The 14,186-nt window shown below is 48.8% G+C and overlaps 1 protein-coding gene across 1 annotated transcript; it reads right to left on the reverse strand.

Annotated features, from left to right (window-relative positions):
* Window positions 1-100: 100 nt before the first annotated feature.
* Window positions 101-10,573, reverse strand: RBM22 (RNA binding motif protein 22). The gene is made up of 11 exons (XM_002710313.6): window positions 8,952-10,573; window positions 8,481-8,534; window positions 7,524-7,553; window positions 6,802-6,934; window positions 5,613-5,713; window positions 5,357-5,529; window positions 4,492-4,692; window positions 3,321-3,485; window positions 2,475-2,563; window positions 2,163-2,294; window positions 101-1,237 (listed from the first exon to the last, which is right to left on the reverse strand). Exons 1-11 carry the CDS (start codon window positions 9,003-9,005, stop codon window positions 1,107-1,109), a joined length of 1,263 nt encoding a protein of 420 aa, XP_002710359.1. The 5' UTR covers window positions 9,006-10,573; the 3' UTR covers window positions 101-1,106.
* Between the last annotated feature and the right edge of the window lie 3,613 nt (window positions 10,574-14,186).

The raw sequence follows: 14,186 nt of genomic DNA on the forward strand, positions 1-14,186 counted from the left end.
GTCACATCGCATTCATGTATAATTTGTTTCTCTCACTGACCTCAACTTCAGCTACCAAAGGATAAAGGAAACAGCAATACAGAAACAAGCCACGACAGTATTTGGAAAATTGACCCGTTTTAATTATTTAAAAACAAAAACAAAAAAAAAAACACAAAATAACATCAACTTTCCCCTACCATCTACAGTTCAGTTATATCCAAACATTCTAAGACCAGACAGACAGTCCCCTACCCACAGGAGAGGATCACAAGACGATGCTGAAGACACACGCAGGCCCGTGCTGAAGGGCAGAGTTCCAGCTGCAGGTCACGAGTCTTCCATTCAAACACACTCTGGGGCTTCTCGCTGCAGTGAGTGTTTTACAGGAAGTTCTTTCAGAGAATTTTGTCCCAGACACCAGGTTTCTTCAGTAACACACAGCTCCTTGAAATCTGTTTCCATCTCATTGACAGGAGTAAAAAGTAATTTTCGCTTTTATCTTTTCTCAGTGGTGTAGAAGTCAAACTATCCATCAGATTCCTTTAGCAATGGATGAAGTTTGAAAAGGGGAGGATGAAGAGCGCTGTGCTGTGCTGTGCTGGGTGCTGGCTGCTCCTGGACTTTCTGAGGGTGTGACTTCAGGAGAGTTCAGTCACACTCACGCCACGACAGTGATTAGTGCTGGTCACCTTTGCTTTTAGACGATGAAAAGGAAAATATCCAATGGACATAAAAATGGTCAAAGTTTCTTTACCGCAGGTCAGTGCCCTCCCTCCCCCAAAAGATACAAAACAAACATGTTATTAGGATAGTAACTCTGTGGAGCATTCCATTCAGCCATGTGCCTGTCCCCTGTACAGGTTAGGCGAACAGACATTAGGTTGTATTAGTAATGTTAAGCAGTAACCAGATGTGGTAATGGCAGTTTATTCAATATTTCAAGTCCACTGATCTCTGAATACGTGTAGGAAAGCATGGCTGCCATTCTCCAACTGCCCACATCTGAACACATTCAGCTACCATGGAAACTACAAAGGAAGGAAAAATAGATTTATTCCAAGATTCATTTACTGGGATTTTTAAGCGCCCTTTCTTCCACGTAGCCCCAGAGTGGTAAGAATGTGCTAGGGGCTGCTGTGTTTCCCAGCATGAGCCCCCATCCTCTGCGGGTCCTGAGAAGGGTAGTGGATTGGTCCTGGGGCCCTCATGAAAGGAGGGGGTGGTCCCATTGGGTGGAACATGTGTGGCCCAAAACCTGCGGATGGTAAAGAACACATCTGTTAAGCCTGCAGTTCCCTTGACAATGTTTCAAACTTCTCAGTCCTTCCAAGATCACAAGGACTTATGCACAAACCAAGGCTGACAGCGAACTTAAGTATCCATTCACAAGATGAGCTTGGAAATAAGCACCTGTCTCATTTCCTTTGTTTTACAAACTTTTTTCTCTAGAAGATTCCGCCAGTGTATCTGCTAGGACGTCACCTGAACCTCTGCAGTGTCTCACACGTGCCAAATCCTATCGGACAGGGTCCATTCAGAATTTCAGGAAGACAGGCGAGACTGTTGCCCTCGCCGCGTGCAGCAGACTCGAGGGTGTCCAGAAATCAGGCTGTCTCCACAGAGCGCAGGCTGCTCCGCCCTGGGGGCACTGGCTGCCTGCACTCTCCTCACCCTGTCCCGGACACTCCCTAGGGCACCGCTATACATAAGGAGCAGCTCCTCCAACTCTCTGCTGCTGGCTACCACTAAGATCCACCGCCTGGGCCAAAATGTAACTTAATTGCATGACGAGCACACTGTTATTCTTGACGGCTTTTTTTGTAACAAGACTTTCTCAATGCAGGAAGCTGTCATTGATTTACATTCTGGCAGCAGCCCTTGTCTCGCTGTGACAGGCAATAAACACTTTGTAAAGTGCGGCTGCCCAGTCCACACTCTGAGCACCAGTGCTTGCTCCAGGGCACTGGTCAGGGTTTAGTTTAGAACAGGGAACAAACTGATGCAGACCACTGTTGCAGCCCAGTGAGTCCTACCCGGATAATCAGTATTCCAGAATCCAAAATATCAGGTTTTCTCACTGACTTCTACAGGGCAAACTCAAAGAATTAGCTATGATGGTGAGGTGTGAGACAGGACTCTCCCAGAGACTTCTCTGGGCAAAGCAGGAAGATGGAGGTTACCTGGGGGTGGGGGTGGAGCGATGCCAGGGGGTGGTGGCAGCGCAATGTTCACCACAGCCGGGGGACCACTTGGGGGCAGGTTGAAGTAATTGGCAGAGGCTTCTTCTTCTGCCGCAGGAGGAGGAGGAAGAGCTGGAGGAGAGAAAATTGCCAACTTTAGAAGACAATTCTGCAACACTGATTGTACCACCTTTAAATCCTTCCGGGTCACGGTGGGAGAAGGGAGCTGCCCAGGGGCCAGGCCCGAGTCTCCTCGAACAGTAACCTCAGGGCAGACTGAGCTCCTGACACAAGCAGGAAGCCTGCACTCACCCCCTGGCAGTCCCGGAACAGGCTCCAGCTTGATCCCAGAGTCTGTGGTTCCATCCTTCTCCTTCTCTTTTCCTCTGGCTGCTTGGGATCTGACACACACGAGCACACAGGACATCAGCATTTTGTCCCACTGTATTTGATACCTGCTTCTTAGGCTTCTCAAATGGAATTCCTTCACTTTTTGCGTCCTCTTTGACACTCTTTTCCCATAAATGCCACAGTGCAGAGTGGGTCAGAGCAAAGGTTTTGAGGCCAAAAAGACCTCCATTCAAAACTTGCTAGAACTAAGCGCTAGCAGAGGCAACGTACGTGTTTAACAGAACACTTAGCAGGCAGGAAACTCTCCATACAAGGGGAGGCTGCTGCTGGCCTTCTCCTCCTGGTTCCAAGCTAGAGACTTGAGATTAACATTTAGGTCATTTTTCCTGTGTCTGTCTTATGCAATCACCACTTTCAAACTTAAAATAGCTATTCTCTGTCTTATCATCGTCACTAGACAGTAAGCCTCTAAGGGCAAAAATCTAGGTCTAATTCACAAAAATACAACTCTCTTGCCTTGGCATGATACTTGGCCACAGAAACACAAACTTCAAAGGAGCAGATCATTACACCAACACCCTGATGCAGTTTCAAAGCAGTACTGTCCCACCATCCCTAAGAATCAGCTCTCTCTCTCAAACACACACACACACACACACACACACACACACGGAATGAACTTTTAAAGATCTTATTGAAGATCTTGTTGAATTAAGCCTGTTTGTCAAAGGTGTACTAGTCTCCAGATAATGAAACAGTTTCTTGAAAATTGCAATAAAGGGATTTGAAAACTGAATTAACTCTTACCTGCCCCATTTCACATTGAGTCTGCGGCCATTGACAATCAGTTTATTAAAGGACTTCTCAGCAGCCACTTCTGCGGCCTGCCTTGTGGCAAACTGGATAAAAGCACACTGCTGTCTCTGAACAACAGTGATCGTCCGAATCTCTCCAAACTGGTAGAAGTGATTTCTGTGGGGACACAGCAGAGAAAACCAGGAGTCAACAACACAAGACCTTCCCAGGAGCCTGAAATGGAGCCTCAACTCTTTCACTGACTTATCAGTAGGCAGGTGGGCCCCGTGGTTATCTGCTTGGATCATCCCTGTATCCCGCCTTACTGTGGGTGATGTTAACTGAGGAATGGAATGAGAAATAGTAACAGGGTTCTCAGACGAGTCAGAGTTTCTCCCATGGAGGAAAAGGGGCTCCAACAGATTCCATCAGACCCCAAACCCTGAACTCTAGATAATGGGTTGGCAAACTACAGCTGTCATAGTCCATGAGCCAAGAAAGCTAATAACAACAAACTGTAACGGCTGCAAGAAAAAGAAGAGAGAAATGTGGCAGAGACTACACTGCCCACAAAGCCTAAAGCAGTTACTCTCTAGGCCTTTTACAGAGAAGAGTGCTGAGCCGTGGGGCCTATCGAGCTCACTTTGGTAGGGTTTGATGGAGACAGGCTACCAAGAGCAGATGATAAACCTACAGGAGGTTCTCCTCCACTTTCTCTCTTTGGAAGAGGTCATTTCCATTACCATCTGCCTAAATGTTTCACGAAGCCAAGCACAATACAAGCCAAAATAAAACAAATTTATCAAATACCCGCTTCTCTCAAAAGCCAACAATTTAAACCATCAGGGTTTTATAATCACAAAGCTCTCCCTCCCCTGCATAACTAACCCTGTCTGCATCTGTGCCACCCTTCAAAATTCTCATCACCAACTGGGTCAAATAGAATCCTTCACAACTACTTTCATATGCAAGGATGGAGAAGCACTCTGAGGAACACTACTACTCTGGACTCCTAAAGGGCAATTTTATAGAACCTGGAGTCAGTATGAACTAACGACAGAGTAGCTGAACACCACCACACTGTGTAGAGCCTTCTCACGCTTGCCTGTGTCCTTGCAAATAAATTATCCCAGGGCAGTAAGAAGCAAAAAAAAAAAAAGTTCTTAAAATTATACACACACACCTTAGATCTGTCTCAGTAATGGTATCACCCAGACCCCCAACATAGAGTGTGGTGATGGTCTTGTCCTCTGGTGGGTCCAGACGGGGCATGGTTGAAGCCCGTTTTAGAAGCTTATCCGCTACAGGATCATTGATTCCATAATATCGGTCTTTAATATTCTGATCAGCAAGGGGATCATCTGGATCTGTAGGCTTCTCATGTCTATGATTCAAGAAAAAAACAAGTGTCACGGTGGAAAAAAAACAAAAAAGTTGGCATTATCCAACAGTAGCTACACATTAAAGTCGTAAATACACACCCTGATACACTTTTTGAACTGGAAATGATGGTCACAGCAAAAAAGTAACAACCCAAACAAAGCCGCGAGGGATTGGCGGTTAGGGACAGACTCCCCAGTCTCCTAGCAGCCGTTTGTAAATGGTTATTTGGGGTATGAGATTTTCCTTTTACATCAACTATCTTTTGGGAGATGGGGGTTTACCAACTCCAAGTTAACTCCTAACCCAGGTGCTCGGCTGCTTTGGCTCCAACACACCCATGCATCCTTTGCAAGTCTGGTCTTTTTTACTTCAAGTATATGTTGAAATCAGACCCATGACAGTGAGATCTTACTTCTCAGGCAGAAATTTTAGGGTTTGCATCTACATTATACAGCCTAGCAATGCAGTGTCCCCAGGCTCACTCATAAGTAAAATCTTCGATTTAATCAAGCTCCGCTGAATTTAGCGATTTGAGACTTGAGTTCTATCATATTAGTTGTATGAGCTTTACACTTTAAAGCATGTATAATCTCAAACTAGGATCTCCCACTTTTCAGATTATCAATCTTCTGTAAACAAACACCAAAAAGCAGCCCAGGTCTTGCCTGTATGGACATTCCTCGCCTCTTTTACACTCTCCTTTCACCCAGAAGGAACAAATGTGGGGCCGGTTCCGTTTGTAGTAGGGTGTGGTCCGGGCCAGTTTGAGCAGCATGTCACTGGTGGAGGTGGCCTTCCCCAGCATGCCGACTGGCCGTGTCCCATCAGAGTTGGAAATCTATAAAGACACATATATAGACTGAGCCAGTTCATCAGGATTCTTATCAAATATACAACTACAGCAAGAAACTGGCAGCATACTTCTCTCTCCATATTCTGTGTGTAGTACTCTTTGTTGACGTCAGATTTTGGCATGTCATCTTTAAAAGAGAGTCCTGCATCACGAACCTGGATGGGCAGGCCTGGTACAAAAGAACAGAGGAACTAGATCCATCAGGTATATTTAAAAAGAACAACAACAACAACAACAACAACAACACAACACCATCCTTCTCTTCTCCACCCTCCTGTTTCCACACACTTGATTTTTATTCAAACCCTCAGCACAGAATCTTAAGGAAGCATCTGATATCCCAAGTCATCATGAAATTTGATGAAGTGAATGCTTTACAAAATCTTTTAGATGAACACACTTTGGTTTTAGTCACATTTCACATTTGACCTTTAAATGAATGGTGTATCTAGCTTTTATTACAGTATAATTTGTTTAAAATAAATACTGGCACAGTGACTCTCTGAGCTCAACACACAGAAACTCAGCCATTTTCCAGTTATTCTGAAACAGCAGTAGAGTAACATACTAGTTCTAACACCACCACTGAGATCAAAGTCTAAAGCACACTTAGCCTATGCACATCTGGTCTGGACTGAAGCAAAGAAAGCTTCATTAAGAAAGCAGCCCCAGGCCAGTGCCGCTCAATAGGCTAATCCTCTGCCTGTGGCGCCAGCACACTGGGTTCTAGTCCCGGTTGCTCTTCTTCCAGGCTAGCTCTCTGCTGTGGCCCCGAAGTGCAGTGGAGGATGGCCCAAGTCTTTGGGCCCTGCACCCGCATGGGAGACCAGGAGAAGCATTTGGCTCCTGGCTTTGGATCAGCGTGGTGCGCCGGCCGCAGCGGCCATTGTGGGGTGAATCAACGGAAAAGGAAGACCTTTCTGTCTCTCTTTTGTCTAAGAGGAAAAAAAAAAAAAAAAAAAAAAAAAAAGCAGCCTCAGGCATAGGATCAACGCCTTGTACCTCAGCTTGGCTACAGAGATGGAGACACAGGCCAGTTCTGGTTAATTCCTTGCTTTCCCTTACAGTTTCTACTGTTGTCAGGAGCACTCTAGAATGGCCTGATTATAGCTCTGTTGTTGGGAAAAGCGGACTACGGGCCACATTCCATGGTGGAACAGAACCAGAGGCAGGGTGAGAAGCAGGAGACCAAAAGTCCAGCTTGTTTAGGACCCCTGACTGTACTGAGAGCCACACGACTGGACAGGGCAGACCTACCATACTCGAGGTCCAAGAGGCAGGTCTGACAGACATTCTTCAATTTACTGCAGGTCTGGCACACTTCAGTCTTCTTGAAACGCATGCGGACCCCAGGGCACCAGCGGAACACAGTGAATGGCCTGGCACAGATCTGGAGCACAAAGAAAGTGACAATATCAATCCAGGCTCAGATAATCAACTCATAAATTCATGGAGGATTCAAGAAAGGACCCCAAAATCTAGGGCTTAGAAGATGCTGTACCAGCCATTTAAACTAAATGAGATCTAATATTTCAATCTAATTTACAGCACCCCTTCCTAGTCATTGAAAAAAAAAAAAAACAAAAAAACTCACACAGTACAGGAATGAAATATCTAGAAAGTCAAAGTCCCTCCACCAGAGGTACTATTAATAATCCAAGCCTTAAACTTTTCGGGGGGAGGAACAGGAGCATCATTCAATCCTTTCTAACTTCCTCCTTCACTAAGACACTCATGGTTATCTAACATCTGGTATACAAAACAGACCATTCAATGCCCATCCATGAACACCCGGTTAGAGTGCTCATCTTCTTACCTTCCAGACCAAACTGTTACCAGTCAGAGAAGACGTAAGTGATCTAAGAAAGCCCTGAAGCACTCACTTTTATGGAGGACCTCAAAGCTTGATAAATGAGGGCTGGTTTGGGACAGAAAAGGAAACTATAATGAAATCATTACTCTTTAACAAACATACTTACTTTGCATTCCTTTCCATACTTTTCTTTGGTCTGAAATAGAAAAAATACAGCTAGAATTATACAGAAAAAGAACCAGATATCTATTCTTTCCATAAATACAACCAAGAAAAGTATCTAGAGATCTCTGGCATCTTAAAAAAAAGGGGGAAAAAAATCTTTGTAAGGAAACAGGATGCTTGGGGCTATAGTCAAGCGGTTACTATGTATCACCCTCAAGGGTCTTTGGATCTGTTACCAGGCAAGTGGGTGTGTTTCCAGAGCTGTAACTCTTGGGTTCACTTTGCTCTCAAGTTTGCTTCCAAGAACTAAAGTTCCTATCGGTTTCCACAGACCCCACATCAGGGAGGAAGCGGCCACAACCAGCCTATTTTAGGAAGTTTAGCCAGAAGGTAGCCTCACCTGGGGCTGCTGCCGGCACACCGTAACCGTCCCATTCCCATGAGCTATTCCAACACCACAACAGTATGGGCAGCTAAGTATCTCCGAGACCCATCACAGTACTCCAGCCCTAACCTAACCACGGTTAACTGTCGCCAGCTCTACTCTCACTCATAAGGCTAAAGGGTACCTCCCACTGGAGAGACTACCAGGCCAGGGGACAGGCCACAGGCTCCGAACGAGGAGTCAGAAAAATCTCGTTTCTAGTCCTGGTTCTCCCCCGCACTTACTGAGGTTCTTGGGGGCAGCCCCACTCCTACTCGCTATTTGAAAACACAAACTCTGCCAGCTCCTGCTCCCAGACCCCCTCCCAGGGTCGGTGCCCGGATACCCGCTGCTGTTAGGACTGTCAAGGAGCAGGATCACTGCTGGGCTCCCAAGTGAGCGCACAGGCACAGCAGTCCTGTGGGATGGTAACGGAGCTTCGTCTCCTCCGCCGAAACACCCCACAGCCGCTGAGCAAGGACCACACCGCCGCCACAAGAACAACCCAGCCCCCCGCCACACGCCATCGCTCACCATTCGGATATACGGATTTTCTCCAAGACACGTCTGGCACAGAATGGGGAAGTCCTGGCGAGAACGGGAGATCTGGTTGAGGACCCGGTTCCGAGGCCCCGGCCCCACCTCAGCCACGGCCGTGGGGGGAGGGGACGGGCGGGGAGCGGGAGCCGGGATCGCCAGGTCAGGAACCCGAGGGCGGCCAGCACGGGCCCGGCCGCGGGAGGGGGCGCTGTCTGCACTTCCGGCGGGCGGCGAGAGGGCAGATAACCAGCGGGGCAATGTTGGACGAGCCACGGATGGACACGAGGCCGGTCCCGGGACCCCGTCCTCCCTCCAAACCGGCAAGAGGGCCGCCCTCCAGCCTCCTGCACCGGCCGAGCTAGGCCGCGGCGCTGGCTCCTGCCCGGAATTCCCTGGGCCGCACCGCAGCCCCGCGTCCAGCCCGGCCCGCACAGGGCACGGCTTCTCCGCCCTCCGCACACTCACCGCATCCTCCCAGTTCTGCCTGTTGTAGGTGTTGGAACCCAGCGAGGTCGCCATCTTGAGCGCGTCCCAGAGGCAGCGGTAGCTTCCGAGTTGGGAGACAGGACCGCCACAATCCCGTCAGGCTTGGAGGCTGGCGCCGGCCCTGATGACGTCTTATTTACGCGTCCGGTGCCGCCCAGGAATCGTGGCCTTTACGTCATGACGTCGCCCTCTCTTGCACTGTCTTCGCTTAGCAATTGGGGTCGTGGTGTGCTGCTCTATGAGGCTGCGTGTGAGTACGTGTGAATTTCGGAGGAGGAGCCAAAAGGACAGTTAATTTAAAAACTGGGCCGAAGAATAAAGGGGCAAGTAATGAGTGAGGGGCTGGGTTTCAAGCAGCGTGAGTAGCACTGAGCACTCAGTACGGCAAACGCCGGGCGTTTCATTTAATTCTCACCGAAATTTCGTGGGGGATTTGCCAGGTTTAGCAAACAAAAACACAACTCTAGTGAGGTTGCGTTTCAGATAAACACCGAATCACATGTGTCCAAGACACACTTAAAACGACTCGTCGTTTATCTGAAATTTCACATTTAGCCGCGTGTCCTGTTTCATCTGTATCCGTGTCCCCTAGGCAAGTATGCTGACCTCTCTTTTATAGAAAAGGACACGAAGGTTTTGAGAGATTAGTCACCGGCTCCTGCTTGCGGAGGTAAAAAATGGTGCAGGCACAATGCCCATGTTGGCCTTGCTTTTCCAGCGTCTGAAGTGAAAAGGATCTTAGAGTCAGCACTGCAGTTACTTCGTTCATACTTTGAATCGGCCTTTTTATTAAAGACTTATTTATTCATTTGAAAGCAGAGTTACAGAGAGGGAGGGAGAGATGGAGAAATTCTTCCACCTACTGGTTCACTCCCCAAATGGCTACAACTGATGGAGCTGAGCTGATCCAAAGCCAGGAGCCGGGAGCTTCTTCTGAGTCTCCTTCAAGGGTGTAGGGGCCCAAGCATCTTCCGCTGCTTTCCCAGGCGCATTAGCAGGAAGCTGGACTAGAAGTGGAGCAGTCAAGACTCAAACCTTGAGTCATTGTTCCCAAAGACAGTTTCTCGTACAGACAGACTGGTTCAGCCTCCCGAGGTAGCTCCCCCGCAGAACTCTTCCTTCTCCTGTGGGAGTTTGTTCCTGCTCCCCTCCCTAAAACCAGCCCCACCTCTTAGCACTCTATCTCGCCCTCTTACTTGTTCAAGGATGTCACATCAGTGATTCCTTCTTCTGCTGTCCTTTACGGCAACACTGCTGCAGTTCCTCCTGTTCTCCGCTGCGCCCATTCAGGTTAGGGCGTTGCACCCAGCACTTCATCCACACTGTGAAATGCGTCAGTCAGCAGGCACCTACGTCATCTTTCCGTACCTACCATCTGTCAGTTGACCTTTCCCTGGAAAGGCTTTGCTCACTTGGTTTCCGGAACACAACCCTCCTTTCTGTATCCTCTGAGTTCTTTGCCACGCGCCCAGTCTTGCGGCGTTCCAGGTCTCTTCTTGCATATCCGTCCTTCCTCTCTACCCTCACTTTTGTAGTGTCAGGTCCTGGTTCTCGTGCCATCTCCGCATTTAAATACCATTTCTGGGGCCGGCGCCGCGGCTCACTAGGCTAATCCTCCGCCTAGCGGCGCCGGCACACCGGGTTCTAGTCCCGGTCGGGGCGCCGGATTCTGTCCCGGTTGCCCCTCTTCCAGGCCAGCTCTCTGCTATGGCCAGGGAATGCAGTGGAGGATGGCCCAGGTGCTTGGGCCCTGCACCCCATGGGAGACCAGGAAAAGCACCTGGATCCTGGCTCCTGCCATCGGATCAGCGCGGTGCGCCGGCTGCAGCGGCGGCCATTGGAGGGTGAACCAACGGCAAAGGAAGACCTTTCTCTCTCTGTCTCTCTCTCTCACTGTCCACTCTGCCTGTCAAAAATTAAAAAAAAAAAAAAAAATACCATTTCTGGAGTATTTTTTCAAAGTCCAAAAACCACTCTGAATTTTCTCTCACCATATCTGCCTTTCCTATGTGGTCCTTAACTAAACAGCAGCCGCATCCTTTGAGTTTCTCCCATAAACCTCAGCTCTGCTCACAGACCACACCCCGTGAGTCAGCACATCCTGCCAGCTCTACCTTCAAACTAACCACAGCATCCCCTAAGTGACCACCCTGGGCCCGGTCACCACCATCTACTTATGACCTATGACCCAAGATAATCCTCACAGGACACATACACTTGCCTCCTCGAGAAAAACCCAGGGCCCTGCCCTGCACCATTGCCTTAGCTTTCAACACCCTAACCAGGGTGATTAAGTCATTTCTCTGCTTAAAAATCTTTGAGGGGCCAGCATGTGGCATAGTAGGCCAAGCCTTGGTCTGCAATGCCAGCATCTCCAGTTCAAGTCTCAGCTGCTCCGCTTTCAATCCAGCTCCCTGCAGATGCAACTGGGAAAGCAGTATCAGATGGCCCAAGTACTTGGGTTCCTTAACTCATGTGGGAAACCCAGAAGCAGCTCCTGGCTCCTGGCTCCTACCTTCAGTCTGGCCCAGGCCTGGCCATTACAGCCATTTGAGGAGTGAACCAGCAGATAGAAGATCTCTCTCTCCCTCTAACTCTGCCTTTCAAATAAAAAAATAAATCTTTACATTACATGGGTTTGCACAAAGGGATAACGATGTGTATCCCCCGCTATAGTATTTCAGTCGTTCATCACCCTAAAATTCCTCCCTCCTGTCCCCCAACCCCTGGCAGTCACTAATCTTCGCACTGTCTCCTTCCTCTTCCAGGATGTCCCAGTTGGAGTCATGCTGCTCGTAGCTTGTTCACACTGGCTTCTTTCACTTAGTAATGTGTATTTCAGGGTTCTTCATGTCTTCTCTTGGATTTATAGTTCATTTTTAAAAAATATTTTGAGAGAGAGTCACAGAGAGAGAGAGAGGGAGAGATAGAGAAGAAAGGTCTTCCATCTGCTGGCTCACTCTCCCAATGACCGCAACGGCCAGAGCTGGGCAGATCTGAAGCCAGGAGCCTCTTCCAGGCCTCCCCCATGGGTGCAGGGTCCCAAGCACTTGGGCCATCTTCCACTGCCTTCCCAGGCCATGGCAGAGAGCTGGATCGGAAGATGAGCAGCCAGGGCATGCACTAGCGCCCATGTGGGATGCCAGTCCTCCAGGCGGAGGCTTAGCCCACCACGCCACAGCCCCTGCCGCTCAGCTCATTTCTTTTGCGTAGCAGTTGATCTGTTTCCTGATACACACTATGCTGCCTTTTATCCAAAATCTGACTTGCTTTGTGCTTTCCTGTTCTTATTTTGGTGTTTTCTCTACCTGGAAAACTTGCCTTTCTCTGTGTCTTCCAGGATTACTTTCTGCTCCCGTCTGCCTCTCCGGAGAATTTCTTTCTTCCTTGCACTTTGGGGTTTTCCATGTGTTTAGCTCCTTTACTGGGCTGCAAACTCCTCGAAAACTAACCAGGCCCCTGCCTCATCTGCCTCTGTGCTCGATTCAAAGACCAGCCTAGAGGACTGGCATTGTGGCACAACAGGTTAACACTATATTGCAGTGCCAGCTGGAGTCCCGCTGCTCTGCTTCTTTTTTTTTTTTTTTAAGATTTATTTATTTATTTATTTATTTATTCAAAAGTCAGAGTTACACAGAGAGAGAGAGGTCTTCCATTCAATGGTTTGCTCCCTAGATGGCCACAATGGCCGGAGCTGCGCTGATCCGAAGCCAAGAGCCAGGAGCTTCTTCTGGGTCTCCCACGCGGGTGCAGGGGCCCAAGGACTTGGGCCATCTACTGCTGTCCCAGGCCATAGCAGAGAGCTGGATTGGAAGAGGAGTAGCCGGAACTAGAACCAGCACCCATGGGACAGGGCATTAACCAGCTGCACCACAGCGCTGGCCCCGGCTGCTCTGCTTCCGATCACAGCTCCCTGCTAATGCACTTGGAAGGGTAGCACGTGATGGGCCAACTACTTGGGCCCCTACCAATCATGTAGGAGACCCGGATGGAGTTCCTGGCTCCTGGCTTCGCCTTCCCAGCCTCAGTTGTTGTGGGTATTTCTCAAGAGCAGTTCCTGTTACAGCAAGGTGAGGGAAACTTCTGCCCTAGAAAGGACAAGACTCAGTCCTGGCCCACAATTCTGCACCACCACTATTGAAGGCCTCCTCCCACTGTGGAAGTAAGACAGCAACTCTTTCCCAAGACCAGCCACAGGGCCGCGCTGTAGCAGAGGGCAAAGCTGCTGCCAGCAATGCTGGCATCCCTTATGGGCACTGGTTTCAATCTCAGTTGCTCCACTTCCCATCCAGCTCGCCACTAACGCACCTTGGGGAGGGGGTGGGGCAGCAGAGGATGGCCCAAGTGCTTGGACTCCTGCACTCAAGTGGGAGACCAGGAGGAAGCTCCTGGCTTTGGACCAGCTGTTGTGGCCATTTGAGGAGTGAACCAGCACATAGAAGATCTCGATCTCTCTGTGTCTCTCCCTCTCTGTAACTCCGCCTTTCAAACAAATAAAGTAAATCTTTTAGAAAAAGACCAAGACCAGCTACAGATACAAGTCAGAGCAAACAGGCAAGAATGCTGAGAAAAGGCCCATTCCTAAGGCCCAGGTGCACAGGGCCTACCAGAGCCTGAGGCGGAACTGAAACCCCTTTATTCCTCCTCTACTACCAGCCGTGCAAACAGCCAGTAACAAGCATCATTGCTGGAGGGTGGGCAAGGGCACAGAAAGAGACCACTGTGCAGGTGTGAAGGACAACTACGAGCCAAGGATGAGGCACGGAGACTTAAGCTCTTCAGCACCAACTCAAAGCACAAAATAATGCTGGACTGTGTGAAATCCATGTATTAAAGTTAATCACAGCAAGAACTAAAGCCAAGTCCAGCTTGGTTCCTTACTATCGGCCAAACCCCGCACAAAGGGCCTGATGCAAGAAGCCTGCCCACTTCCGAGCATTAACTATTCACCTCAAGTCTACTGTCAGAGAGCCCATGACTGGCATTCAAAATTCAAAATTAGGACATGCAACACAAGAAACCAAGCCATTTTTCATAGACAAAGCAACCCACAGGACCATACACAGAAATCACCCAGATGTTTTCAAATCTTGGGTGAGGACTTCGATTAACCTGTTTAATAGTTGAGGGGCTGGTGCTGCTGCATAGCGGATAAAGCCACCTGCAGTGCCAGCATCTCATATGACCATGTAGGAACAGATATGTATCAGTAGA

The sequence above is a fragment of the Oryctolagus cuniculus genome, chromosome 6, assembly GCF_051225735.1.
Source record: "Oryctolagus cuniculus isolate XC-2025 breed Fujian yellow rabbit chromosome 6, ASM5122573v1, whole genome shotgun sequence".
Lineage (NCBI taxonomy): Eukaryota > Metazoa > Chordata > Mammalia > Lagomorpha > Leporidae > Oryctolagus > Oryctolagus cuniculus.

Excerpts from the sequence above, each read along its gene's own strand:
- RBM22 (XM_002710313.6), bottom strand. The coding sequence starts at position 9,005 with ATGGCGACCTCGCTGGGTTCCAACACCTACAACAGGCAGAACTGGGAG. Across the intron at positions 4,693-5,356 it reads GGCGAGGAATGTCCATACAG|ACATGAGAAGCCTACAGATC; the intron begins GCAAGACCTGGG and ends CTTGAATCATAG. Across the intron at positions 2,295-2,474 it reads TGTTCCGGGACTGCCAGGGG|CTCTTCCTCCTCCTCCTGCG; the intron begins GTGAGTGCAGGC and ends TCTCTCCTCCAG.